Below are 27,556 nucleotides of genomic sequence, written 5' to 3'. Positions count from 1 at the left end.
CTCATATTTTTAAAACATGAGTTAATATAGCAATATAATAGCTTCAGAACTGAAAGTTTTTTCAGTTGCAATTCAGAGTAAAAGAGTAATGTCCATGGATGACACCCTTTCTTCCCACCTTGCACTCAGCTGTTTGTTAACACAATCAACTCTAACTGTGCTACCTTTGCTGCTTTTGAAGTTTGAAAGCCCGTTAGTGTTTTATCTTTGTCTCCTCAAAGACTGAGGTGAGTGGGATCCTACAGCTTTTCACCTTCCAGCCTTGCTGCCTCAGGTCTTCAATTTTCCACTCCATGGATCAAATATAGAGATTAAGTAAATAAGAAGTAAAATGCAAAATGATACTCCTTTGTGATTTAAATGCTGAGGAAGAAAGAAAAAGAAGAGACTGTTAGAACTTCAGCAGTTAGTAGAAGAGATTAAAAACAAACACAAAGATGAGATTCAAGAGAGCCCTAAGCTGGCAGAGGTTGAGGAAGGAAAAAGCAAAAATACAGAATCATGACAGCAGCCACAACCAGAAAGATTCAGCAAGAATGAGAAAATGTACATGGCTTCAGTGACTTCTGTCAGCTGCTAGTAATGGCATCAGAGTTTGACCCCTTGAGTCAAAGCTGAGTTGAGTCTTATCTTCCATTTTCCAAGAGAGAAATTCTGTGTTCTGTAGCTAGCAATTTTATTAAAATAAATCCTCAACTTTTCTTCAGGAAATGTAAGTTCCCACAGATCTTGGGGTTTAGAGCCTGAACCATTGGCGCAAAAGTGGCTGAATTAGTCAGAAATCTATTTCAGATTTCATAATGTGAGCTGCCTTTAATTTTCACAAAGTTATTGTTTGTTCACATTCCTGTTATTTTCTAGTAGTGTTCCAGAAAACTTCAAGAAGATAACCTTTTTCACAACACTTTCACAAAACCTTTTTTCTAGTTTGTGGATCCCAATTAGCCTTGAAAATTGGACTTCTTAAATTAGTTTTGGGAAGATAGGTTCATCAAACAACTATGTAAGATTTTCTCCCAGGTGTGGCTCATGCTTAATTTTTGTGAAGTGTCATGCAGTGGTAATAAGATAGGTCTTATTAACCATTTCTTATAATTTGTACTGATATAGGGAGTCTCAGAGCTCACTTACGGTCAAGAAGGAAGCGTGTTCATTGATGGCCTTGAACTAGAGAAAATCAAAGCAGAGTCAACTGCTGCCAAGGAAGAACTGAGCAGTTACAGAGGAAGAGTAGAAAAACTTCAAGAGGAATTAGTGGTAAGAATTAGATTATTGCCATACCTGTTCTATCTTGCACTGAAAAACTGTATTTTATAAAAATGATTTAATAGTATACACTCTTCATACATTTAGAAACAACATCTGATAACTAGGGACCCACCAAAATCACTATTTTGCGATTTTCATGGAAACTGATTTTAGGCAGGCCCTGCAAAAAAAGCACAGACTCCATGAAAAAGCGCAACTTTTGGCAGGCTCCCTGGAAAAAAACTACTTTTGGCAGGCTCCCTGGGGGCGGGGGAAAAAACTCACCAAAAGTAAAATACTGGCTCCCTCTGGAGGGCCAGCAGTCCTTGTGGGCACTATGGCCCGGCTACACAGCCTGCCATAGGAGTTGGGGGAGAGGAGGGCTGCTGGCACAGCAAGATGGCTGCCACCCCTGCCCCTCACCACTACTTGGTGAGGGGCAAGGGAGCATGATGGACAGCCCTAGCAGCCCGTCAGCAGCAAGGAGTGGGTCTGCATGACAGGCATCCTCTGCAGCCAATCAGCAGCAAGGGGTGGAGCCACTGGGGCTCCTTGGCCAGCCAGCAGCATGGAAGAACCACCATGCTTCTGTGAAAATGGCTGGCAGTCTGCCTACGAAATTGGCTGGCAGTTGCCTTGACTTTGGTAGGCTCCTACTGATACACCAATTGAACATCTAATTCAGGTTAAGTCAATGTGGCTCCATTTAGCTTCAATAGAGCTATTTAATAGAGCTGTGCAAAATTTCAGCAGCTGTTTAGTTTCAGAGGTGTTTTGGGGCATTTCAGCACCTGAAAGACTGAATCTGAATCAAAATGGAAGGCTCAGAAACATTTCCCAAACTAAACGAGGCATCCAGAACGTTTCGGAAAGTTTCAGAGTTTCAGAGCCAGGCTTGCAGAAAAACAGCTGTACGCTGCTACCCTGCCGTGTGACTCAGTTCCGCAGGGAGCAGAGATCCACACTGGTGGTCTCACCACCACCGGCACTGCACGGGGCAGGCAGCAGCAGCGAGGAAGCTCCCAGCGTGGATCTCTGCTCCTTGCAGCACCAGGTTGCCTGGCAGGGCAGTGCTGGTCCCTGTTGCGCAACCTGACTCCATGGGGAGCAGATATCCAGGGTGGGCAGCGGCAGCAAGGAGACCCCAGTACAGATCTCTGCTTCCTGCAGAGCCAGGTCACACAGCAGGCCAGTGCTGGTCCCTGCCGCATGACCTGGTTCTGCAGGGAGCTGAGATCCAGGGCTGCACGGGGTGGGCAGCATCTGCTCCCTGTAGAACTGAGTCATGCTGCAGGGACCAGTAAGCTTGCTCTCTGCTCTGCTCTGCGCTGCACTGCTTCCTTGGCCTGCGACCTGGCATGACAGGGATCAGAGATCCGCACAGGGTCTCCTCGCCTGCACAGAGGGCACTGGCCCTCCCCAGGACAAGCCACCCACAGCCCTGACTGGCTGGGTAGAGCTGAGCGAAGCTTCCCTTGCAGCCTGTTTGATTCGGAGGAGATTCAGCTAAAATGAAACAGGACAGTGATCCAAAATACCGAAATGAATCACTGTCCTCTGAAATGGCTGAATTGCAACTGAATATAAATGCAGCCATTTCACACAGCCTTACTGTTTAAGTTTATGTGTGAGCAAAAGAATCTAGCCCTCTCTTTCTTCTACCAACTTTGTGTTCTCATGTAACAGATATAATCAGGATAAATAAACTTTAATCTAAAATATATCTGTGATAACTCTGTATTGAGAGCAGTTTAAAAATACTGACCTTGGAGGTTCTGCAATTCAAATTCTTTACATTTGTAGGTGAGAGAAGAAAGTGTGGCCCATTTGCAAGAAGAACTACACCGAGTCAAGGACAACCTAGTTCAAACTGAAAAAAAGCTTGCCAATTATGTGAGAAAGGAAAAGGAAATAGCAGGACTTGCAAGCAAAAAGGATGTTGACAAATCAGATAGTGTTTCTACTAAAAAGTCTGCTCAAATCAGAAAAAGCTCATCTCGTACTGACAAAACTAGACAAATCAATAGCTGGAGCCAAACTTCACAGGTCCTTGTTAAAGATGCAGAAATCCAAATTGATTTACCTAGTGGATGTTCCTCTGAGGAAGTTGCAGAGATCATAAGAGAGTTTACTGAGAAAATTGAGCAAATGCAAGAGCTCCATGCTGCTGAAATCATGGACATGGAAACTAGGCATATTTCTGAAGCTGAAGCCTTGAAAAGAGAGCAATTTGTTGCAGTCCAGGTATTAATAGATGAATGTAATACTTTGAAAGAAGTCATAGAGACTCTGAGAGCTAAAGAGGAGGTATATATTGTATTTTATACATATTATGTCACTTTGCATGATATCAAGAATTATTTTGGTTCATATGCCTGCTATCAAGTCTATTTTGAGTCATCTTAAAGATGAAAAACAAAGCTATGCGATTAAGGCACTGTAAGGTATTTGGATTGGTATGAAGTTAGCCACCTAGCAAGTGTTCCTGGATCCCTCCACAACCCTCAAGAAGTGATCACGCTTTGCCATCTTGTAGGCATCTGCAGCCTGCTGCCCCTGTACATGGCCAGTTAAGTGGGTTGGTGAAACATATGGGTCAGATTATGGACCTGAACCTTTGTAGTCCCTGTTTTAAATAATTTGTGTCACCAGCAAGTTGAAGAAGCATTTCCTGTACTACCCTCAGCAATTTTGCTCATTTATATGACAGTGTTTTTTTTCTTTTGAAGTTTTAAATGTTCTCTTTTCCAAATATAGGGGGGCTCCGTTCCTGGGTTAGTGCACTCGGCATCTTACCAGGCCAGAGATGGATGCTCTAGTGGTAAGAAAAAATGTTTAGTCTTCACATTTTCTGCAATAGTATTATGAAGTAACATTTGGGGTTTTGTTTTCTTAACATAGACTTTATTTGTATACAATGTGCATGTATACTAAACAATAGTAACAAAATACCTGTGCCAGCACAATGGACACTAACTACAGTCATTTTACATACAATAATGTATTAATCCTGAAAGTGTTCCTTCATTGTGATTTCCCCGCAATGACTCTAGAGCAAATCAAGATTGTATTAAGAGCACACCGGGAACTTATTTTTATGTTTTCAGCTTTTCTTTTGTACTTTTAGTTCACAGCAGCGAAAGTGTTTAAAGTTCAGGAAAAACCACAGCACAAGCAGTATATCTATCAACAAGTAAATCCTATCAACAAGTCCCATTCTAGATCCCATATTTCTGCTTCTGCAGGCTGCATCTGCCCTTTTTGTTCTCCTTTGCCTATGATCTTTTCTCAAGAACATCCAGTATCTGTAATGAAAATCTGATCCAGTTTAAACCAACTTCGAAACCAACATCATCCTTTTTTTGCTGTAGTAGATTTCCATATGAGAAGGAGTCCTTGCTTTAAGACCCATATCTCAAGAAGCAAAACATTAAAAAAACAAAAAACCTTGTATTAACACAAGACAAAGAATTTAAATAAAACCACTAGCACAAATGTTGTCAAACTATTTCATTACATAAGCAAAAGTGATGAGCACAGCATCTTTGTATTTATTTTAATTTCTTTAGCTAGAAATGTCTGGATTATTTGCAAGAAGGACCCTGTAGCCTGATTCCTTCTCCAACAGCAGAGTCCTCCTTCCTTTCATTTTACTGATTTTTTTTTGTTTGTTTGTTTGTTTTTGGGTTTTTTTGGCATTTCTTTAGGGTAGCTTTCTCAGTTATCCTGAGACTATAAAGCTGGAGTCCCCCCGGAACACTACAAAGAGTAGGAGCAGGTGTTGTTTTCTCCTGGTCTTTTTATAAGGAGGCAGAGATTATGGGAATGGACCAGTTTGTGCAATGTACATGAGTGTTCATGAATGTGTCAGTTTTGTCTTCCTGATATTTAAAATGTTTGGGTTTTTTGCTGCTGTTTTTTGAAGTGAACAGAAATTTATCTGATGAAGAACCTCCCAGCTATAAATTAGAAGACCACACTGGCACGCAATCATTTGTTGAACCAAAAAAAATAGGCATAATTTTTTTAATGTCTTTTGGTGCTTTCACAGTTGTTCAAGTTGCATACTTTCTCCTTTGCTTTAGACTCTAGTTCAGACTGGGGTCAAGGGATTTATGCTGCTCCGAGCCAGGGGTCTGACACAGTATCAGAAGGAATGGGAGATGAAGGTGAAGCCTCAACAGACTTACTTCCAAAGAAAATAAAGGTACAGCAGAGAGATGGCTTTTACTTTTTTAATAAGTAAACATGGGACAGACTTCAGGTATGTGCCCTACATTACTAGGGGTTGGAGGTGGGGGCTTCTGCCACCAACTGTTGCATCCCCAGGCAGAGTGCATAGTGGCAGATAGCCCAGAGTCTGGTTGCAGACTGAACTCACGCTCTGTCCCAAGCCAGCTCACAGGGCAGTGTTATCTATCCAACAGGGATCCCCATGGGTCCAGAAATTTGGCAGCAGAGGAGTGGTAGCAGCAATAATTGCCATGCTGCCAATTAATGCTTCCACAGCTTCCCCACCAACAGATTCTAGATCCGTGAAGATTCATTTTACTTGCATATAATGTACACTCCAGTTCCCACCTGCCTGTTTTGGGGAAAAAGGCACAGGTTATATGCAAGAAAGACTGTATCTGCTAAAACACTATTAAAGAATGAGGCACTTTTGGCCTACCAAGTCCCAATTCTGCTATTTTTTACCCACTCATCTCTATGTAAGCAAAAGCTTTCTCTGCATAAGCAGCCTCTTTTCTCTGTTTCACTAAGTAATGCCAGAATCCAGCTTGTGTGAAACAGGATAAATAATTTTATTCCTATTTTATTTACAGGGTTTGCTGAGAGCAGTCCATCATGAAGGTGTACAAGTACTCTCTCTCTCAGAATTTCCCTATAGTGAAAGAGAGACATCATCTCTTAAACAAGGGCCAGAGTTATGGCTTGAGGAAAGGAAAACTTTTTTGAGCACCATTTCATCTTTGAAGGATTTAATTACAAAAATGCAACTGCACAGGGAAGTTGAGGTACAAACAATAACTCTTCATATATCAATATTTCTAAGGCCTAATGACTTACCTTTGATATTTTCATATTTCTCTTCATAGCCTAGAATGTGAGAAATAAGCAGTAACTGCAACTACAGGTAAAATTTGTAGAATGTGATTATATGTAAATAGCATTACATTTTATTATTTTTGTTAGCTGCATTGGTGCCATTTGTATATGCCAGTGATTATTAACCAGGATGCTGTAACCCTTCAATAAGTAGATTCTGTATATGGAAAATGTATAAATTTATTGTAAATTTCCAGGTATAGAATCTAATTATCAGAGGGTTGTCTTGAATTCATCCCCCTCCCACTACTACAGTACGAAAAATAAGTACTGGGGGAGTCAGATGACTGAGGGTCAGGTTGCCCCTTTGCCCTCTGTCCCACATCACTTCTTCCCCCTGCCACCTTCCTGCCCTCTGTTACTGTCAAACCCAGCTCAGGCTCTGTCCCCCCCCCCCAACCACAACATGGTAGGAAGTGAGTGGAAGTGAGCTGTACATGACAGTAAGGGGGAAAGGGACAGAGGGGAGGGCAGAAGCTGCAGAGGGGAACAGGAAACTGATGCGAGTCTAACTCTGGCCCTAACCCAGACTCAAGGTGCAGAATCTAATTGTCATTGCCTGCCTGCACCCCTGACTTGTTGATCTGAAATGCAGTGCACCAAAAATGCTGACTTTTCAATAAGCATACTCATAAGAACTTGCATATATGGAAATTACTATGGGTAAGTTAGTGCAGAATTGATGCATTTTAACTTGTTGCAAAATGCTGCAAATTTCAGCCCAGGTACTCCATAAACATACTTTTAATCAGCACTTTTATACCTACTTATCCATAGTACAAACTACGCGTGGTATTAGTCCAGAGCCAAAAGGCTAGTGTTTCAAGCCATGGTGACCCCACAGTCCAGCACTACTCAGTATGTGTGTGTGTATTCCAGATACCCTTCGCTTCCTCCCCCACCCTCACCCACAAGAAAGGAGCCATGTTAGGCCCCAACTTGAGACTGGAACCAGGTATTTCTGTCACAAGTCCTGGGACCCTCCAAAAATATATATGCAGATGAGGTGCAGGGTTGCCTGATGCACCTCCACCCATTGGAGGGCAGGACCACACTAATCAGATGTGATATGCTGAGAGAGGAGGCAACAGTCTCTCTCGGCTACGTAGAAGTTCGGTGATGTTTGCCAGACATTTACAGCTCATGAAGAAATAAGAATTATTGGAAATGGGAAAGAAAGGTATTGTTCAGCTATGAGAATGAAGAGGAATTTTAAATGTATTTGATGTAGTTGTTCACTGGCTTGAAAAAGAGTTGGCGCTGAAGAAAAATAAACACAACAGGCAATATATTTTATTCAGATGGGCTGCACTGACCTACCCTTCTGTTGAGATTTTCTAATTTTTAGATATACAAAGAAGAAAAAATATTTATAAGATATGCTTTGTTGTCTTATTTTATTTTGTAATGCTTTATAAAGCTTGCTTGTCATAATCATTATAAAAAATTGGTCCTATTCCATCTGCCTGACTTCTGTTTGTTTCCAGCAATTTATTTTTAGTATACATTTGTTTTTAGTCCTGTGAGAATTTTTTTTGGTCCTTGGTTAAGAAGTATCGACATCCATCTTTTAACAATGCAAGATCCATGGGAGAGGCAACAGTTACAGAGTATAAAGCACCACTTTGCAAAGATTTCTAGAAGTTTAACTATGTCATGAACAATGTCACATGTGGCAACTCCTTTTAAGCATTATCCCAGGATACCTTCTGTGCATAGGGATAGAGATGGCTAACTCCATGCCATTTGAGAATCCCCAATATTTCTACAAAACAGAGCTAAGATAATATCTGTTTTATAAAATTCATTAACTTGGTACATAGTGACATGGTACAGTACAGTATGACTTAGTTCCATGATAAATACAAACTGTGAAAACCAAAGGCAATATAATACAATCACACCAGACAATATTTTGCCACATAAGCTACATTTTCAACAAAGAAATCTAAGTTGCTCCTGTAAAAAAAAAAATGCAAATGTCAGTTTGCTTACAGAAAAGATGGTATTTATGCATACTAAGGGACTAACAGCACATTTATAGTGTGTGTGTTTATGAAGCCTACTATATATTCAGTGGTGCACAAAGCTATCAAATAAGACCAGCAGTGTTCCACTGACTGAGCATCTTTAAGATTTAGAATTTGATTCGGTTAGTATTCTTGAACTTCTGTTAAATAGTTAATTCCTTTTATCCCATAGGTTTATACAAGTTGCGAGTCTTCTGAAAATATCCCAGACTGGCGAAGTGAACTTCTGCATGCTGTTCAGCAGGTCTTCATAAGAGAACAAGACATTCTTTTAGCTGCATTTCAAACAGAACTTGCAGAATTAGGTGCAAGGGATGCCGTGGTATTGATGGGCCAGTTAGATCAGAGACTTCAAGAACAGGTAACAAAAACACACTTCTATTCAAAATTTCCATGCTATATCTTAATTTGTGATGTATCATTACAATGGAAAAACATAAAGCAACTCCTATTATAATGGTGTTTTAATTATTACTTATTTGAAAAATGGTTTGATTATATAAACACTATAAATGCTCAAGTAGTAGTAATGTTCCATAGATCTTTAAATAAGAGTGCTGCTTTGATAACATTTTCTGGACTTCTACCATTAAATTTGTTTTTAAACACTGACAGGGTATTGAACAAAGAGCAGCAATGGACTGCCTTCAGAATGCAGACAGAAGAAGTTTGCTAATGGAAATTCAAGTATTACACTCCCAGATGAACAGTAGAAAAACTAATGCAAAGAGAGAACAAGAGATTGATCCAAAAAGCCAAGGTGTGGTAATATGTATAGATATGTGCACATTTATATGCTTATGGAGAAGTTTTTATAATATTTTTTTCTGATGTGACCGTCCTTTCTTTGTCCTTATCATTTTGAGTATTCTGCAGTTCCAGTGTTACATAACCAGCTTACCTCACAAAAATTTAGAAAGCTTTCTTGTGCTCAGACTCCTACCACTGATAACTAATTTAGAAAGATGCTGAGCTATTTTGTACCTTCAGGATTTTTTTCCAAGTATATACTTAAGTGTTTGGGTCTCCTAGCTTTGAAAAGATGCTCAAAAGTCAGAGTTCTGAGTGTATTAAGTCAGAAATAGACTTAAAGAAGAAAATGGTCAAACTTCGGGTGTATATACTGTAATTTGTAATACTCTAACCTATACTTTCTCTGCACTTAGACAAGTATTTTTTAATATCACAGAGTATTGCATACTATTAAAATCCATGGTTTTACTTTTAAATATTAATGGAATTGTGTTAGAATGTCCATATACTCTACAGAATGCATGTATTTTTGCTTGACCATAATTTTTATAATGATAATGGATTGCAGTCATTTTTGTCGTACTATGAATACACAATTATCATTCTGTCTTATTTAAGTTTTAAGTTAATTCATGCAAGGGTGACATTCATTTCTCTACTGAGGGCCCAGGGTCTATTCACTGGCATTTTGAAAGGAGCATAAGTAGTGTGTGGATTTTGTGTTTACTGTCTCTGCAGGGACAAATTTCACAACAAACGAGTAGTGTTATTTGTCGTAAATCACCCTAGTAACTTGCATATTAATGATATTTTCTCTAGAAATGCTGGAGTACAATATGCAGCAGAAGCAGTCACAGATACTGGAGATGCAAGTTGAACTTCGTAGTGTGAAAGACAGAGCAGCAGAACTTCAGGAACAGCTGAATTCTGAAAGAATGACAGTTGCTGAACTGAAGAATGAACTTGCACAGGCTAAATTAGAACTTGAAACAACTCTAAAAGCCCAGCACAAGCACTTCAAAGATCTAGAAACCATCAGGTGTGGCTCTAAACAGCTAACGTTTTACACTGCCATTGTAAATGCTGGGTTTTTTATAATCTCATAAATTGCTGTATTAATTTTTTGAGGAAATAGATAAAAAGATATAAATGCTTCTCAAGTTTTCTGCAAAATATTGCCAAAGAACTAACTGGCTAAAAGATATTCCTATGCAGATAAGGAAATTTGGCGGGGGAGGGAGGAGAGGGTTAGTTTCACATTTAATGTTAACAACCTAAGGACAAATTTGTTTTGATTCCTATATTCACTTTAGAGCAGTGTCTGCAACATTGTAACTTTCTTATTCGCTTCATTAATACAGTAGTAGCAGAAACGTGAAGACTGACATATAAAATAAGAAAATTACACAGAGGCCTTGGATACACATTCATTTGTAATGCTACAATGTGCTGGCTCTGCAGGGACCTGTTTCCAGGCTGTGTTGTCCCAGCTCCCATTCATCTGCAATGGGGCCAGGTCTTCAGGGCCTTACAAGGAGCATTGGTCTTGGTCTGACAGCTACACTAGTCTCCAGTCTTGAGCTGCCTATAAAGCCCTTCAAAGTTCTCTCTCTTCTCAGGCACCTTCATGGTGGCAACAGCTGATCATGCAAGCCTATCAGTGAGCCTGTCCTGTGTACCAATGCTCCCCACCCCTGGAGGCAGAGGGTACTAAGTAGAAGCCCTTTGTCACCCCCTGTCCCAAAAATGTGCCTTTGTGGCATCTTTGTTGTGTTCCAGCCAGGGTCTGTGCCCATCCACAGCTCGCTCGCTCTCTCTTTTTCAGGGCTACATACTTTGTAAACTACATATATAATGTGTGTCAAAGACCTAAGAGACCCTCTTGGACCATCGGTCCACTTGTTACATATAGTGCTGCAAAACACAGCACTACAGAGAAGTGCCTGTTTGAAATAGGGGTGTTGGTTGTAGCTATGTTGGTCTAAGAACATAGGCATACAAAGTTCTCAGGTAGACGTGTGATATCTTTTATTAGACCAACTGAATAGTTGGGGAAAAAATTCTTTGCAGGAAGGGTGTTTGTACCTGAAAACTTGCAAAAAAAAAGTTTTTTCAACTATTTTGTTGGTCAAATAAAAGATATTACATTTACTCAAAGAACGTTGTCTGTTTGAAATAGGAAGATTTTTGTGGTGGATTTGCCATTTTTGTGAGATCAGAGGCAAAAATACCAGGATGCTGAATTTGAAATCATGCTCACAAATTCCTTTTAATTAGATCTGTAAATATGTTTCCTGCATATTGGTATAAAGAGTAGCTTAATATGTGCCCATCTGTTAAATTCAGTGACAAAAAAGGTAATTATACACGTTTTTGGTTGTTGGGTGATTTTTTTTTTTAACTTCTCCAGCCTGTGGGCCTTCCTGGGAAATATACTAACTGTTTAGCTGTAGAGCAGATGTAGGCTGATCCTGGCCAGTACACTACAAAGGCAGAGTGAGCATGTGTGTCCTGTGGGCATATTGGATGGGAATTAGAGCGAGGTCCCTTCCCACTGACATGACTCCTGGCACCCCTGTTCTATCCCCTAACATTCATCCCTATTTGTCCCTAAATCCCCATCCCCTCCTCATGAGCATTTCCCTGTTCCTTTTTAAAAATAAGTGTGAGTTGCTTAGGTATTAGCTGTAGCTGCATTGGTCTAAGAACATATGCAAACAAGTTTATTTGGGTAAATGTGATATCTTTTATTAGACTAATTGATTTAGTTGATCTCATAAAAGATATCACATTTACCTAAATAACCTTGCCTGTCTGTGAATCTCTTAGTAATTTTGTGCTATGTTCAGATTGCATGTCCCTAAAATTAAGAAAAAGATACCTTTTGACAGAAAGATTTTAGCAACATAATTCCCTGCCCTATGGCTCTGGGTTTTGACCAAGCACTGAGTTCAGACTGTTGCTGACCATGTAAATATTCTGTTGATATTGCATAACCCCAGGAGCGAGCTACCCATGTGGAAACTGGCAAACTAAAAAAGTCTTTGGCAACTCTGTTGGTTTCTCTTTCATGTAACCCCTTTGCCACAAGAGCTGGGCTGGCATTTACCTTAATGAGTTAGAGTAAATGAATCAGATTTTCCCTGACTTTTCTTGTGTCCTCTTCCATGAAACTGTTTCAGTTTTATTCCCATAAAGAGGTAGTGTATACCATATCCACTGATAGGGATGGTAAGCAACTAAGAACATTTTGGGTACATGTTAAAAGTATCTGGGGACTTATTGAGGGGTTCAGTATCTCAAGAACCCTTAGAATAAATACCCCAAACACTAAATGTGCTCTGTGCCTTAACTCGACTCCCAACTTTCAGGATAACCTGAGTAAGTATGTGGTTGTTAGAGCACTTAAGAGGTGAGTTATAAATAAAATGAGATTTGTAGCTGAGTATGGAATAACATTTTCCCGTAAGGTTTAAATGTTTTTGACATCATAAAGCATCCTGAAGGTTGTATGTGTTTATCTTTCCTAGGACTGAGGTTAAAGAAAAAGCAACCGAATTAGATGTATTAAAGGATACAATGGCCAATGAACAGAAAAAATCAAGAGAGCTACAGTGGGCTTTGGAAAAGGAAAAAGCAAAAATGGAACGCAGTGAGGAAAGAGGAAGAGAAGAGCTTGAGGTGTGTGAAATTAACCTGAACAGTAGAAGGCATACAGATAGTATCCTTATTCTCTACTTAACATTTTTTATGTACTGTACAGTCTGTGCACCAGATTGTGCCCTGTGCTGCTCCAGGGCATTCTCTTGAGTTGGAGGTACAGAGAATTTCTCCCATAAAAGGGTCAAGACAGAAAGGGCCTAATACAAATTCCATTTTACTGACATAGAGGCTTTATGTCAGCCTCACGGGCTGGATCCAGACATGCAGGTGTATTAGATCATGCACAGTGCTGCTAATTTGCAGCACCAAGGCAAATTCTGCTACCAGGATTTTCCAGTAGCAAAAAAAAAACACCTGAAAAAAAAGCAGCACAAAGCATGCCAAAGTGGCATGCGCTGGGACAAATGCAGAGATGGGGGAGCCGATAGCCTGCTCCCTTGTCTCTGCACACTGTGGAACCCCCGTACTAAGGCACCCTGCACCCCAGCCAGCCTCCCCCTGGTTGGCTGGGGTACAGAGTGCCCCGAGATTGGGGAGCAAGCAGCCCTAGGCTGGCTCTCCCCTATCTCCACATGCCTTGGAGTGGACCCCCAATTGCAGAACCACCACACTGAGGCATGTGGAGCTCCCATCTCAAGGCATGCTGCATCCCAGTCAGCTGCTCCCCAACTGGCTGGGGCTTAGTGTGCCTTGAGATGGGGGGAGCAACTGGCTCAGGCTCAGTGTGCCTCGAGACGGGGACTCCACCTGTCTCAGCATGGGGCTCCACAGCAGAGCCCCCACACTGAGGCATATGGAGAGAGGGGAGCAGCCAGTCCAGGGCTGCCTGCTGTCCCATCTCAAGGCTCTGTGCCCCAGCCAGATGGGGAGTGGTTGGCTAGGTTGCCAGGTACCTCAGTGCAGGGGCTTCACAGAGCTGGGGAAGCAGCAGCTTAGGACAGCCTGCTCCCCTATCTCCATGTGCTGCTCCCCAGCTGGCTGGAGTACAAGGTGCCTCAGCGCAGGGGCTATCTGTCAGCTGGCCCCATGCTGAGGTGCACTCTGCCCTAGTCAAGCCCCACTAAAGCATATGGAGCAACAGGACAGTGGGCTCCTATAGTGTGCAGGAAGCCTGGTTCAACACACTGGAAATCCAGCTCACTGAAGACTCAAGTAATCGAGTCTGCTGGAGCACAGAAATTGACATGCTCCAACTGTCTTCCATATCACAAGTATCAGCATTGCTACGCTGAAAAAATGGCAGAGGGCACTTTGAAATAAAATGTGTTCAACAAGCTTTAGTTCAAAGCACCCAACTGCCATTTTTTCAGCACGGGGGACACTGTTGCACGTGACACACAGGCACTTTAAATTAGCACAGCTTGCTAATTAGAGCATGCAGTGCCACGTCCCAGAGCACATGGAAAAGTGCCCAATGTGTCCTGCTGCAAAACGCATGGGCAGGGGTATGCACTGCTGCACAAAGTAGCAGCACAAATTTATGCCACTATTTGTGCCACTAAATTTGTGCTGCTGCAAATGCACACCCTTGCTCGTGTGGACACAGACATGGTGTTCAGAATGCAAAGGATTAATTTCTTCCATCAACTCCTCCTCTTCCACCACAGCTTTAAGGAGCTGTTTTTGCCTAAGATGGCAGTGTACACAGCCCCTCCACAGCTGGATAGCATGTTCTTAGCACTATTTAGAAATACATGATATTTACTCTCATTTCAAGCATCAATAGCACTCCCCTCCCAAGTTTACCAACCCATCACATAAAATCAGTGCTTACTGGTAGAATTTCTGCATTGCGTTATCTTGTACCTTCCAAGCAGGCAGAACATGTTCCTCTAGAGTATATAGTATTTCAGTTTTCTTAAATTATGTGGACGCAACAATAATTTATTTCATAACAGGTTACAATTAGAAGGAAAAAAAGTCTGGCTTTGAATTTCTGTTTTTATTGTTAGGAATTTAAAGCCATTAGTTACCAGTAGCTCTGACTTTTTCACTTTGAAGGTCAGTGCAATCTTACAAAAATTATATTTTACAGGTATCTTTAGACTAAAATGGGTCAGCATAATTCGCCAGTTGGTCAGTTATATTTATTCTCATTATACTTGGTCTAAAATAAATCAGTTAGTAGAATCTATTAGATTTATGCACCTATTTATTTTAAAAACCCAAACCTATTAGTAGCAAATCAACCAGATCTTACATTTCAAAAACATTCTTGGCAAATAAGCATTTTTTTATATAATATAATTGATCTATTTCTTTTCTTTTTTTTATGGAAGGACTTGAAATTTTCACTTGAGGATCAAAAACAAAAGAATGTGGAGTTAAATAGACTTTTGGAGCAGGAAAAGCAGCTTTCAAGTGACCTGCAGCAGAAAATAGAATCCCAGGAAGCACTGAATATTGCCCAGATGTCACACGAGCAAGGCCGTAACTGTGAGCTTCAGATACTCCTTGAAACACAGAAGGCCCAAGTTCTTGAAATGAGCAGTGCCTTAGAAAAGGAGAAAGAGCTCTGTGCCCAGCTCCAGAGTGCTGAAGCTAAGGAGCAGGAGGGAATTGATAATCCTTCAGATGAATTGTTTAAAGAGCTACAAAGACAAATAGATGAAAAACATGACCATGTAGTAGAGTTAGTCAGTGAGATGGAGAAGTATAAACTGGAGTCTGTGCAGGTGAGACAGCAGATGGAAAAAGAGAAACAGATTCAGAAGAAGGCACTGCAAACAGAGCAGGATGCTAACATCCTAGCACAGAAGAAGGTACATGAACTGGAGTCCAAAGTGGAAGATATTCAGTGGCAGCTTGGGGAGAAGAGACAACAGATTCACAAACTACAGCATGAAACAAAGAAATTGCAGGAAATCATTCAAGAACTGCAGAAAACTGAGCAGGACAGGGAGGAAAAAGAAACAGCCAAAGGAACAGAACAGAGTCTAAATGAGGTATGGGAAATGTTAGAGGAATGTGAAATGTTGAACTGAATGTGCTACTAGGCTCTTAAATCTCTGATAAAAGACTTAGAGGGGCAATACAATTCAAGAGTAAATTCCTCAAACTTATTTGTCACTCTAACTCTTGTAGCTCAAAGTTTTCAGTGGTCTCCTTGATTTGGACTAGACCTTGCATGCTAGTAATGAAGATGTCTGCACATCCTTTGCTATTAGAATCATAGGGGGTTATACTTCATAGCAAAAGGAAGCATAGCCTGAAGGTATATCCATCACTAGGCAGGCCAGTCACCCAGCCTCATGAGCACAGAATTCCTATTCCAGGCTGCTCTAGATGATTGGGGGTTGGCTAGTGGCACAACACCTAATGCCACTCTATTTAGTGTGTGCACGTGCCCAATTTCAAGGGGCATAAAGAAGGCTTCTTTGTTTGGAAATGTTTGTTAGAAATACCATATATTAGCTAAAGTAAAGAAACAGCAAGCAAATTCTGCACTTAGTGAGAGCATGTACAACCTCTTTAATTCCATTAGGGCCATATTGATTATTATTCAGCACAGAATTAATTTAACACATGTATGCTATAGTCTTTATATTAAGCTTGGTCTCAAACTATTTACATTTGAATACAACCAATTTTATTCCACAGTTCAGTATTTTTCAGTTTAAACAAATAGTTCCTCACATGTATTTTTATATGTACACGTTCAGACTACATGTGACATGTCAAATGAGAGAACAAGAAATTGGATTCTCCAGCAGAAAATGGAAGGCGCTGAAGCCAATGAACCAACCTACCCTACCCTGATGGAAACAAAAGGAGGTGACTTAGCTGTGGGTAGCAGTGTTCTGGACAACATTAGACAAACGCTACAAAATATGTCTTCAAAGCTGAAGCAGTTGGCTCACAAGGCTGCTAGGAGGTTTGGATGGTTCTTTAATTTCTTGTATTTGCTAACAGCAACCAATGAACTAATGTTTTAGCACTTGAATCCGGATCCCCAAACTTGATTCATTCCTGTTGTAATCCAGTTGTTAGCTGAGCTACTATGGTGTAAAACTGATCACAGAGCAGAATTCTGCCCTAAATATTAGTGCTTTATGCAGGGTTGTCCCTAGGGGGGGCACGAATCGGGATAACCACCCTGGGCCCCACACCTTGGGGGGCCCTGCAGAGCCAGACAAAGCAGTGCGGTGACTCGCTGCTGCTGCCAGCTTGACATCAAGCCACTCAGCACCCCTCCCCCACCCCGCCGCTACTGGCTTCCTTGTGTCTGGGGGCAGGACCTCACACAGGCTGATTTGCCGTGGGCCCTGCACCCTGCTCAGATCATCTCTGGCTTTATGCAATCCTTTATCAATTAAAAAATATATTGTGCAAGGGAAAAGAGTACATTTGAGCTTGTAGGTAAAAAAACAAAACAAAACAGAAACAAAAAAACCCTTAAAAATTTGGATTTTTTTTTAATTTAATGTAGTATTTGAATATGAATGTAGTGAAACAGAATTTAATACCATGGAATCTCTGACAGAGTAATTATATTTAATTCATGGTCAGATTCACACCTGCACGTTCTTTTACTGGCCACCACTTGAGAGGTGATATATATAATTGGTAGGGGTGTGCAAAATGGGCCATATTCTACTCAGACTTGGTCTGATTTGGGGGACAGTGATTCGATTCGCTGATTTGAATCGCTGTCCTGATTCGATAAGGCGGAATCTGAAGATTCGATGCTGATTTGGAGAATCAGCGATTTGGCTATAGACACAGCTTTAGATGTCTTTTCTACATACCTTGAGGTACCGGGCACAGCTTGTGAATGCTGAGATGGTGGGGCAGATGGAGCATCCCACAGGAACGTTGCGGGGGGGCCACCATGTGCTCGGTGGCGGACCCAGAGGTACTTCTAGTCCACTTCCAGGTCTGCTGCTGAGTGTGCAGGGGAACCATCCCAGCTCAGCAGCTGGCTGGGACCCCGGATATACCCCTCAGACCCAGGAGGCACCAGTCACAGAGCCAGGGGCCAAGGAGAAGGTGGGGGCGGGTCCCTGTGCACTCCACAGCAGACCCAGAAGTGGACCGGAACTGCTTCTGGTCCACTTCCGGGTCCACCGCCAAGTGCACTGGGGACCTCCCCACCATGCTCCTGTGGGACGCTCCATCCGCCCCACCATCTCAGCATCCACGAGTCATCTGGTACCTTGAGGTATGTAGAAAAAACATATAAAGCTGTCTGTGTCCGAATCGTCAAATCTCTCTGAATTGAATCAGAGGCTTCCAATTTGATTGGAGAGATTAATGGGTCTCCTGATTCGATTTGGATTTGGAGATTCGGCCACCGAATCATACCCCCAATCTCCTCCAAATCGAATCAGCAGCTGAAACTATGCACAGCCATGATAATTAGTGTTACCAGCACATAGGAGCATAATGTAAATCAGGGTTTTTCCTGCTGTGAATACTGTTCAGTAAAGAAGAATTTCATTATATGAGCATTCAAGCAAAAAAAGAGTAGTGGTCAAGCAACTTTGACAAGTTTGTGGACATCTTGAGAGAGGTTTCCAAAAGTATTTGGAATTGAACAGCTTTCTTTAGTAATGATAGCAGCTGCTGCGCTGCTAAGCAATTTACAGACTGGCCATTTTAATATAGATGTCAAAATAGGACCCTGAGCACCACTGAAAATCTCTGTTTCTCTGATAAATATGCTCGTAGGCCAAAAGGTTTTAATAAAGTTCCCAAGTATCTCCATGTCTGCTTTCAGAAATTTAGAAAACTGATGGCTTAGAGACTTAAACTTCTCAGTGTAATTTTCCAGTTTTAGATGATGTGCGCTCTAAATATTTGCTCTTCATTTCAGACTGCAGTTTGAAACAGCAGACAATGAAGACTTCATTGGAGTTCAAAATACTATTGAAGATGTTCTCTTGCAGTTGCAGAACTTACCTGGATTGCTCCAGATACATGAGGTGAATTGTATATCTTTCTTTTACTGTGTAAAATTACACAGTAAAATGTGAATTAGTCTCATACTCAGTTTTCAGTTAAAATGTAGCTACATCCTCCTGAGAAAATCTTTACTCAATGCTGCTCTGATGAAGTAGATCAACATTTATTGCATAGTATACTGTGTTAGTATAGCCTATGAAATCAAACTATTATGTATATACTAAAAGGCAATAGGAAAATCTACATATAGTTATGAATATTTGAAATGAAGTAATATGTAAAAGAGAAATACTGTATTTACTCTAATGCAAGATGACCCTGAATTTAAGATGCCAATAATTAGATGCTACACATGGAAAATTTATAAATTTATTATAACTTTCCATGTATGGAATTTAATTATTGGAGGATCATCTTAAATTCATCCCCCACGCTGCTGCAGGTGCTGAGGGGAAGAGGTGATGAGGAGGATGGTAATGGGGCAGGCAATGGGGGAGGCAGTAGGGAGGCATATGGTAGGGAAGGTGAGGGGGGCAGTAATTGAGGAGGCAGTGAGGGATGGTAGGGAGTAGGTGGAGGACAGGCAGTAGGGAGGCACATGGTAGAGCAGGCAGTGGGTGGCTGCAAGGGGGCACAAAGTGGAGGATATAGGGGGCAAGCAACATAGGCAGTGGGGCAGGAAGTGAGGCAGGCAGCAAGGCAGGAAGCTTACCTCTTGTCACCTGCCCCACTGCAGCTTCAGGCTGCCCAGGTCCCCTTCCCCCCTCTTTTCCCCTCCATGGTGCTTCTGTCCCCTGCAGTCTTGGATCCCCCACCTCCCCTTTCTCCTGTCTCCCCCTCTCTCCCTTAGTCTCCCTCCCCTCCACAAGCATTTCCACCAGCAGGCTCAGTCCCTCTGGGGTGTAGAGCATGGCTCCAGCCTGGCCCCGCAGCAGTGGCACTGAGCTGGCACTTCTTCTACAGAGTCAGGCTGGAACACATGCTCTGTGCCCCAGGCTGCAGCAAGGACAGAGCCTGCCAGCGTAGAACAAAGGTAAGGAGGAGTGCAGGAGAAGCAGCACAGTGGGGAGACTGGGGAAGTGAGGAAGGAGTGGCTGGGTGTGCAAAGTCTGTGGGGAGCAGGCAGCAGCTGAAGCTCTGGCCCTAGCCCCAACCCCTGCCCCTACCTCCTCGTGCTTGATTGTAAGGTAAGGGGCTTTTTTCCTCATGTTAAATGGGGAAAAAGTCTCATCTTCTAATCAAGTAAATATGGTAATAATTCAGCAGTATTTAGTTTTTGACTGAGCTCATCTTCAAAGGCAACAGTGCTATAAAATGTGTTTTAAAGCAGCAGAAAATTAGCTGTCTTTTTCTTTTTGCTCCAAGATAAAAACAGATATAAAAAAAATAAAAACTCCTTTTTTTAAAGAAATCAGAGCAATTAGATTCTTGCTGTGTTGTTCTGCTATTGAGCATAATCATTATGGACCTCCCTAAATCACAATGGAAGTTCATGGCATAGTGGTGCCTTTAATCTTGCTCTTTTTGCTGTACACACTCCTCGCCTTCCCTCCCCCACAAGACAATTAATGTTGTGGTTTTAACCTCTTGGCCACTGGGGGTGGGGGGCACGGTAGTGAAAGCAAAATGAAAGGCACTGCTGTGCCACAAACATCCTCTGCAATGTAGGTAAGTCCCTAGTAATCATTTCACAAAAATTAACATTAGACTGACCTGGGATTTAAATGCATGGATTCCTCTGATGAAGCAACAGAGTACTGTTATTATCCACAACAGTAACTGATCTCACACAAGCTTTTTTCATTTCTAGCTGAAGTTACTGTTACCACCAGGAGCCTCCTCTAGGTCATTTACTGAGGGGCTGCTGAGGCAGAATGCTGAGCTGACAGGGTTTGTCAGCAGACTGAGTGAGGAAAAGAACAATCTGAGGAATGCTGTCCTGAAATTGGAGGAGAAAGTCAGACAAAATCAGCAGAGAGGACCTTGTGGAGATTATGTACGTCTCTTCTTATTGCACTGTGTAATGAGGTGTACAGAGACTAAAAAACACCACATTACTTTCATACATGAAATACATCTCCCCCTTTCAAAACCAGCAATATGAGTAGCTCCTTCCCTTGCTCTCTCAGCTTCCTGTGACTTTCCTGTCTTGGGCTGTGAACAGGCTTTCATTTTTAATAGTGGAAAATTTCTGCCCCTAAAAATGGTTCCAGGAGTGAAAGCAGTGCAGGTGTCCAGCCTGCAAATGCCCACTCTCTGTGGCTCCTTGCACCTTTCTGAGACTGGGGTGATCCCAGTCTAGGGAAAACATGGGAGCAGCAGGGCAAAGCCCCCCACCCACTTCTTACACCAAGACTCAGGTTTGAGGAGCAAGTGCGGGGGCTGCTCTTCCACTCAGCTCTGAGGGCCTTGGAACTGCAAAATGAGCAGGGCAGGAAATCCCCCACCTGCCCCTCAGCCTGGGGATCTCAGTCAAGGAAACAACTAGGGGGTTTGCCTTGCTCTTCCAGTTCCCACCTGGGACCAGACCAAAAGAGGAGTGTACAAATGTTCACTCTTAGGAAACAACCTTTCTTGCAAAGGAGATCTTCTTGGTTGTGACCTGAAAGATTTCCTGAAAGGGGCATGTTTCCTATGGGAGAAATTGAGTGAACGGTTGTACACTTCTAGTTTCTACTAGGAAAATGGTGACTTTCCTTTTCCTTATAATTTTCTTGTACCTCTCCATGTGAGCTGCATTCCATCACCAAGACTAACAACTGACAGACCCTGGGTCTTCCATTCACTAATGTGAGCTCATTACTGTCCCAGTGTGGAAACGACACCATTTGGAATACTGGGTGTTTAACAATAAAAATAAAGTTTGTTCCCTCTTCAGTCTTCTAGATGGGTGTTGGACAATGGAACTAATATTGACACACTCACTGCTTCTGAAAGAGAGATTTGGAACAGAGAAAAGCTGTCACTACAGAAATCCTTGAAACAAGCTGATGCAGAGCTGTCCAAACTGAGAGCAGAACTCAGGAATGAAGCTTTTCTGAGAGAACTGGGATCGGAGTCTGAAAATGCTGTTTTAAAAGTAGGAAGCATTTCTCTGCCAGTGTTTTCTAACATAGGTGGTTCTCATACATAGAACTGGGCCTATTTTTCACTGCTGCCTTTATCACCTGTCTATATAGCCTTGGTTTGAGAGAAGTAGAAGTCCATTAACTTCTCCCTATGAGTAAGATCCAACATTACACATGCTCCTGCTTTCTACATTATACTTTTTGCTGAGTGGCTAGGCTGCAATACTGCAGAGAAGGACCTGGGGATTATAGTGGACCTTAAACTGAATGAGACAACAGTGTGCTCTTGTTGCAAAAAGTCAACAGCCTACTAGATTGTATTAACACAGGTGTCACTTGCAAATCAAGGGAAGTGATTCTTCCACTCAACTTGGCACTGGTAAGGCCTCACCTAGAGTATTGTATCCAGTTTTAGGTCCCACACTTCAAGAAGGATGTGGACAGTTTGGAAAAAGTACAGTGTGGAGCAGCAAAAGTGATCCCAGCAAAAGCCTGGGGTGCAAGACTAACGAGGAAAAGCTGAAAGAGCTGGATTTATTTAGTCTGGAGAAGAGAAGATTGGAGGGGGGCGGGGGTTGATAAATCTTCAAATATCTGAATGTTAGTTATATGGAGGATGGGCTTTTCTCTGTGGCTGTCTGGGACAGGGCTAGGAGCAATGGTCTCAAGCTGCAGCAGGGGAAGTTTAGGTTGGAGATTAGAAGCTTTCTGATTATGAAAGTGGTCAGGCACTAAAACAGGCTACTTAGAGAAATTCTGGTAGCTTCATCCCTGGAAGTTTTCAAAAGCAGGTTAGATGGACACTTGGCTGGGATGGTTTAGTTAGGGATGATCCTGCTTTGAGCAGGGTGCTGGACTAGATGAGTGGTTCTCAACCTTTTTTGTACTAGGACCCATTTGTAAACATAAGTGGCAAATCCTGACCCAGTGCTTCTCACTCCCAACCCACTGCCCCTTGCCTCCAGCCCCACAGTGTGTGGGGCAGGGGGTGGGTATATGGGCCAGGTGAGGAGAATGGGGGGCTCCAAGCAACCCCTTGCAGGCTGGAACTCTGCCAGGCTGCAAGGGAAAAGCCACAGCTTCCCATGTTTTCTCCTTTAAAAGAGAATCCATTTTTTAAGTTTATTTGTGACCCTTTCATATATTCTAGTGACCCACTTTGGGGTCACGACCCACGGGTTAAGAAGCGCTGGACTAGATGACCTTGTGCAGTCCCTTCCAGTCCTACTTGTTTATGATCCTATTCTTTCCGTGGTTACAGGGAGGGAATAAAAGCAGCTAAACTGTTTGGCGATGTTGGTAATCTTTGAATTCTAATAAGCTTTTGAATGACTGGCTTATAGTGTTTTCCTTCTTTCTTAACATCTAGAGAATTTACGGAAAGTACCTGAGAGCAGAGAGCTTTCGGAAAGCACTCATATACCAGAAAAAATACTTGCTGCTGTTACTAGGTGGATTCCAGGAATGTGAAGAAGCCACCCTGGCCCTCATTGCAAGAATGGGTGGGCAACCTTCCTATACTGATGTAGAAGTGATTACACATCATTCAAAGGGTTTTACCAGGTTTCGTTCTGCAGTCAGAGTGTCCATTGCAATTTCAAGGTACATCACAGGAAGTTACAATTTAACCAAATGTGAATATGCAACTTAAAATTTGTTTTCCAAACACAACATGTAGCAAGTTCTAGAGTGCTTTGTAGTCCACTCTGTTTAAATTATTGTAAGTCTCCTACTGTCCTGAAAACAGTGAATTTTTTAGAGTGCTGAGTTAAACAGCCCAGATCCTGGGAATGATTTGGATACGGTAATACACTCTTCAGCCCAATTATTGTTCCTAATTGCTGAGCTGTGTATTCTTTAATTAATTAATGTCAGAGTATATGGAATACCTTAACAAGTTTTAAAAAGAATTAATTGATCATTAGTGCCTTCCCCAGGGGGGCTGTGCATTTTATAAGCATATAACTGAAATATTTTCCTTAAGATTGCAAGTCTGTGTGTAAGGATGTTTTCTGCTTAGTCCAGTTTTGTAGGTTTTAAATCTACCTTTTACGTTTGGTTTTGTGGTATGTGGATTATTATGCCTCAGAATATTGTAAGTATGTTATTTGAAAAGGCAATACCTCTCAATCTTAAATCTCGTATTTTAAATGCAGAATGAAGTTCCTGGTTCACCGGTGGCACCGGATAACAGGTTTCAGCTTCATAAGTATCAACAGGGATGGCTTTAGCCAAAACACAGGTAAATTGTAGACTATGGATGTCTGAAGAAAAGGTATCGCCACAGAGTACATTAGTGCTGAGGGAAGGACAGTTTAGGTTGGGTTCATGTAGCATGGAACTCTCCTTCCTCTTCCTTTCACCGCACCATCGAGACCAGGCTCCTCCTTGGCTGTCTAGTCGCCCCTTCAGCATTCTGGGCCACTCCACTCAGCACAGACACTAGTGTCCCAGCTGTTATGTCTTACTTTATATCTTAGTGGACAGGCTTTCCAAAATGTGGCAGACTTCTCTTAGTGGGCTTGTGCTCTGTGTGTGTGAATTGCACCTCCTGCAGTGTGCTCCCTTTCATACCTGTGGGAACTCTAAATAAATCCAGGACATACAGACATGAACTTTGGCTACCACAGTTGGTCCCATCCCTGGGCATCTTTACACGTGCTCTGGGAGGGGGCAGGGGAGGTGCTTTAGAGTTGCTCTTAGAAGCTGCTCTAATTAGAGCACTCACAGTGTCTCGTGTATTCAACATCCCATACTTCAAAATGGTGGCAGGGGCACTGTATCTAAAACATGTCAAATGAGATTTAGTTAAAGTGCCTCCGCCACCATTTTGAAGCACAAGGACACAAAATGCACCAGATGCCGAGGCTGGTGGAGTGTGCTAATAAGCATGCTCCAGTAGACTCAATTAATTGAGTCTCCTCCAACAAACTATAATTACAGTGCATCAGAGCAGGCATCTTTTGTCTATGTCATTGCACTGGGAAGTATTTCCTCCCAGTTTGTTCTCATCTCAAGTCAGATTAAAAAAAAAAAAATCTTGCGTCCCTTGGACATAGCTAGAATCTGGGATATCTGGTTCCCCACTTGTTTTCTTGTAGAGAGTGCAAAAAGAGCTAGTACAGCTACTAAATCAGCTAGTACAAGTTGCATTGGTGCCAGTCATATCAGTCTCAGAGGCATTCCATGCTGAGCTTAATGGCTTCAAAACTGAGGAAGTTCAAGCAGGAGCAAAAATCAAACTTGTATCTGAGAATTTATTTTTTTTTTTTTTTACAAGGAGCTCCCTGTGCTGCATCTGTAGCCCCTGCTGGTGTTCAAAGTTACTTTCTGCAGTTTAAGTTAGATATTTTTGAGAGTCATTCAAAGGGAAATCTTGGCTAGATCTGATAGTAGTAAGCAAGATCCTGAGAAGCAGAGAACTGTAGTGATTGTCCCTGAGTATAGGATGAAGGAAAGAGAATCAACCATAGTTTGTAAACTGGAAAAGTGTTTGGAAGAGCCCATTTTCCACGAATGATTTTCTTGCTGAACAGAACAGCTAGTAGGAACCTCGGTGAGGCTTCCATTTGACTTATACATGTAAGACCGGTAGGCGGTTTATGTATATACATGTACATTATTTTATGGTGCTAAGGCAGCTGATCATGTTGGACATGCATTGCTTTACTGCTTTTGCTATTTTATCCAACTGTAGTTTCAACAATTTTCTTGCATGTAAAAGAGAAAAATGCATTTGGAATACTAAAGTGCAAAACATCCGGGTTTTTTAAAGGGATTGGTATTTTTCCCATGGATGATACTTGTTTGGGTTTTTTTAGGTAATGAGCAACGGTCTGATTCTTTCTCTGGTGGTCTTGATCTTTATGGAGAACAGAGACATTCCTCTCTCAGATCCAGATCAGACCTGGAGTCTCCCCGATCTCCTGTAAATTCTCAGCAAAGGTGACTTTTCATTTAATTATCACTGTTTGTCCAAAATAATAGTAAACATTTTCTAAAAAATATGAGTGTCATTTTGGGACTCAAAGTTTGGGACTTTCACTTTTTGTAGGTAACATCCCATGTTTTCCCTGTCATTGTTCCAAGTTTCTTCATGTGCCTGTTCAACCCCTGGCTTGTCTGTTCTTTAGCCTTTTGATGATTACAATGGCCAACAGAACCAATCAACTTTTAAAACCATCCAATTGTAGTTGCTGCAAAATGATGCATATGTTTTGTGCAAACCCTTTCATGGCCGCACAGAAGACTGGCCACTATAGCACTAGAAGTGAAATTTTCACCCTGGTGAGCCAGGATTTCACATAAAAGACAAGATTTTTGGAGCGTTTGTACTCTACAGAGTTTGTATGGAGTTGTGCATCCCTAAGGCTATCTGAAAATCAGGTGCCAACAGTTCACAAACTTTTTCAAACCATGGGCCATGTTATTCAGATGACAGATAACCTTGTGGGTTGGCTACTGATAAGAGGCAGAAATAGATCCACATCCCAACCTTTTATTTGCTTGCACTTCAAACACAAAACAACATTTATCCCTAAGTCTTACTTGGCTTATTTGTGACAGCACAACCTAGATTTTTACCTATACAGGCTGGGGAGGCTGGAGGTGGGAGGAGGTGTGTAGATTGGCAGCAGGTCTCCTTGAATTTGCTGAGTTCTCCAAATTTCCCTCCAGCCAATACAATATTTTTAGGTGTTTGATTTTAATATCCTAATAAACGTTCTTTGGCTTTATTTAAATATTTTTGCTATACTGAAACTTTTGGAACTGGACTGAACTAGATCTCTTGTGGACTTGGAAGGTATTAATTAGCTGTATTTATGTCCTCAGGAAAGTAAAAGGTAATAGTAAAGGTCAGCATAGATACTTACAGCCATAACATTTAGCTATTTCTGATAGAGTTGCCTTTGGAAACAGAATGTCAGTACAGTATTTTTAAATTTTAAAAGCTATATTTCATGGTTTTTCTTCCTCTAGGTACCATGGCTTCCATGCTGATATAAATCCAGTTTCCCTTGCATGCCCTCAGCTGCAAAATTATGATCCTGACAGAGCTTTAACAGATTACATTAATCGGCTAGAGGCACTACAGAGGCGACTTGGAAGCGTTCAGTCAGGTAAATACTCGTGCTTTCCTTGTCAAGGTCTCTTGGCAAAACAAGTCACTCCGTACCTGGTCTGACTTGCAGAGCATCTGTTGGTTTGTTAGTAAGTCTGATAGAAGCTGAGTTTTAGGCATAGTTTCTCTCTGATTTAAGACTTGCAGCTGAAAAGAAAGCAGGCAGCAAATATCCACTAGAAAAAAAAGCTGAAAGACTGTAGGAGGAAACTATGGAATCATGCATTACATATAAGCATGACATGACAGATTTCGAGTCTCACTAAGTTTTTGTCTAGGCTCTCAAATCACTTTGAAGCAAGAATTTTATTGCCAAGAATCCCAGCTGGATAGGGTTTTTACAAGTCATCACACGGTGTAGTGTAACTGAGCGCAGCAGCCCCAGGCACTGCAAAAATAGCCACTGCTGGAGTGGTAGATGATCACACCACTGCAGTCAGCATGGCACCAGCCCAGTTGCAGAGCTGCCCTGGTCCACTTCTGATAATTTGGTAGCTTTTCTGCCTTTTGCTCCCCGTCTGACAGTGCTTGTTAGACCTACTGTAGCATTTGCCCATTACATGACCTCTGAAGGAGGCACTTCCCCAGTGAAGCACTAAATACATTTGGTTTTATAACTGTAACAGAAATATAGCTGTGAGCTAATGGGAACCAAAACG

At 41.8% G+C, this 27,556-nt stretch overlaps 1 protein-coding gene across 7 annotated transcripts in view; it reads left to right on the top strand.

The window, feature by feature from the left end:
• AKAP9 (A-kinase anchoring protein 9) overlaps positions 1-27,556 on the top strand; it is a 229,934-nt gene that overhangs the window by 196,577 nt on the left and 5,801 nt on the right. For 6 of the 7 annotated variants that reach the window (XM_090047082.1, XM_090047076.1, XM_090047075.1 and 3 more), the window contains 18 exons: positions 1,111-1,257; positions 3,052-3,555; positions 4,006-4,069; positions 5,334-5,455; positions 6,075-6,266; positions 8,560-8,748; positions 9,003-9,147; positions 9,960-10,179; positions 12,671-12,821; positions 15,083-15,748; positions 16,466-16,677; positions 18,619-18,727; positions 20,518-20,703; positions 21,586-21,786; positions 23,145-23,377; positions 23,932-24,017; positions 25,597-25,720; positions 26,756-26,895. In XM_090047082.1, coding sequence (XP_089903208.1) covers positions 1,111-1,257; positions 3,052-3,555; positions 4,006-4,069; positions 5,334-5,455; positions 6,075-6,266; positions 8,560-8,748; positions 9,003-9,147; positions 9,960-10,179; positions 12,671-12,821; positions 15,083-15,748; positions 16,466-16,677; positions 18,619-18,727; positions 20,518-20,703; positions 21,586-21,786; positions 23,145-23,377; positions 23,932-24,017; positions 25,597-25,720; positions 26,756-26,895 — 3,691 coding nt within the window. The remainder of the gene's footprint in view (positions 1-1,110; positions 1,258-3,051; positions 3,556-4,005; positions 4,070-5,333; positions 5,456-6,074; positions 6,267-8,559; positions 8,749-9,002; positions 9,148-9,959; positions 10,180-12,670; positions 12,822-15,082; positions 15,749-16,465; positions 16,678-18,618; positions 18,728-20,517; positions 20,704-21,585; positions 21,787-23,144; positions 23,378-23,931; positions 24,018-25,596; positions 25,721-26,755; positions 26,896-27,556) is intronic. The other variant, XM_090047078.1, reaches the window with a different exon arrangement.

The sequence above is a fragment of the Crocodylus siamensis genome, chromosome 5, assembly GCF_052110815.1.
Source record: "Crocodylus siamensis isolate JL-2025a chromosome 5, ASM5211081v1, whole genome shotgun sequence".
NCBI lineage: Eukaryota > Metazoa > Chordata > Crocodylia > Crocodylidae > Crocodylus > Crocodylus siamensis.
Note: the sequence above shows the minus strand (reverse complement) of the source record. Positions and strands in the feature narration are given on the sequence as shown.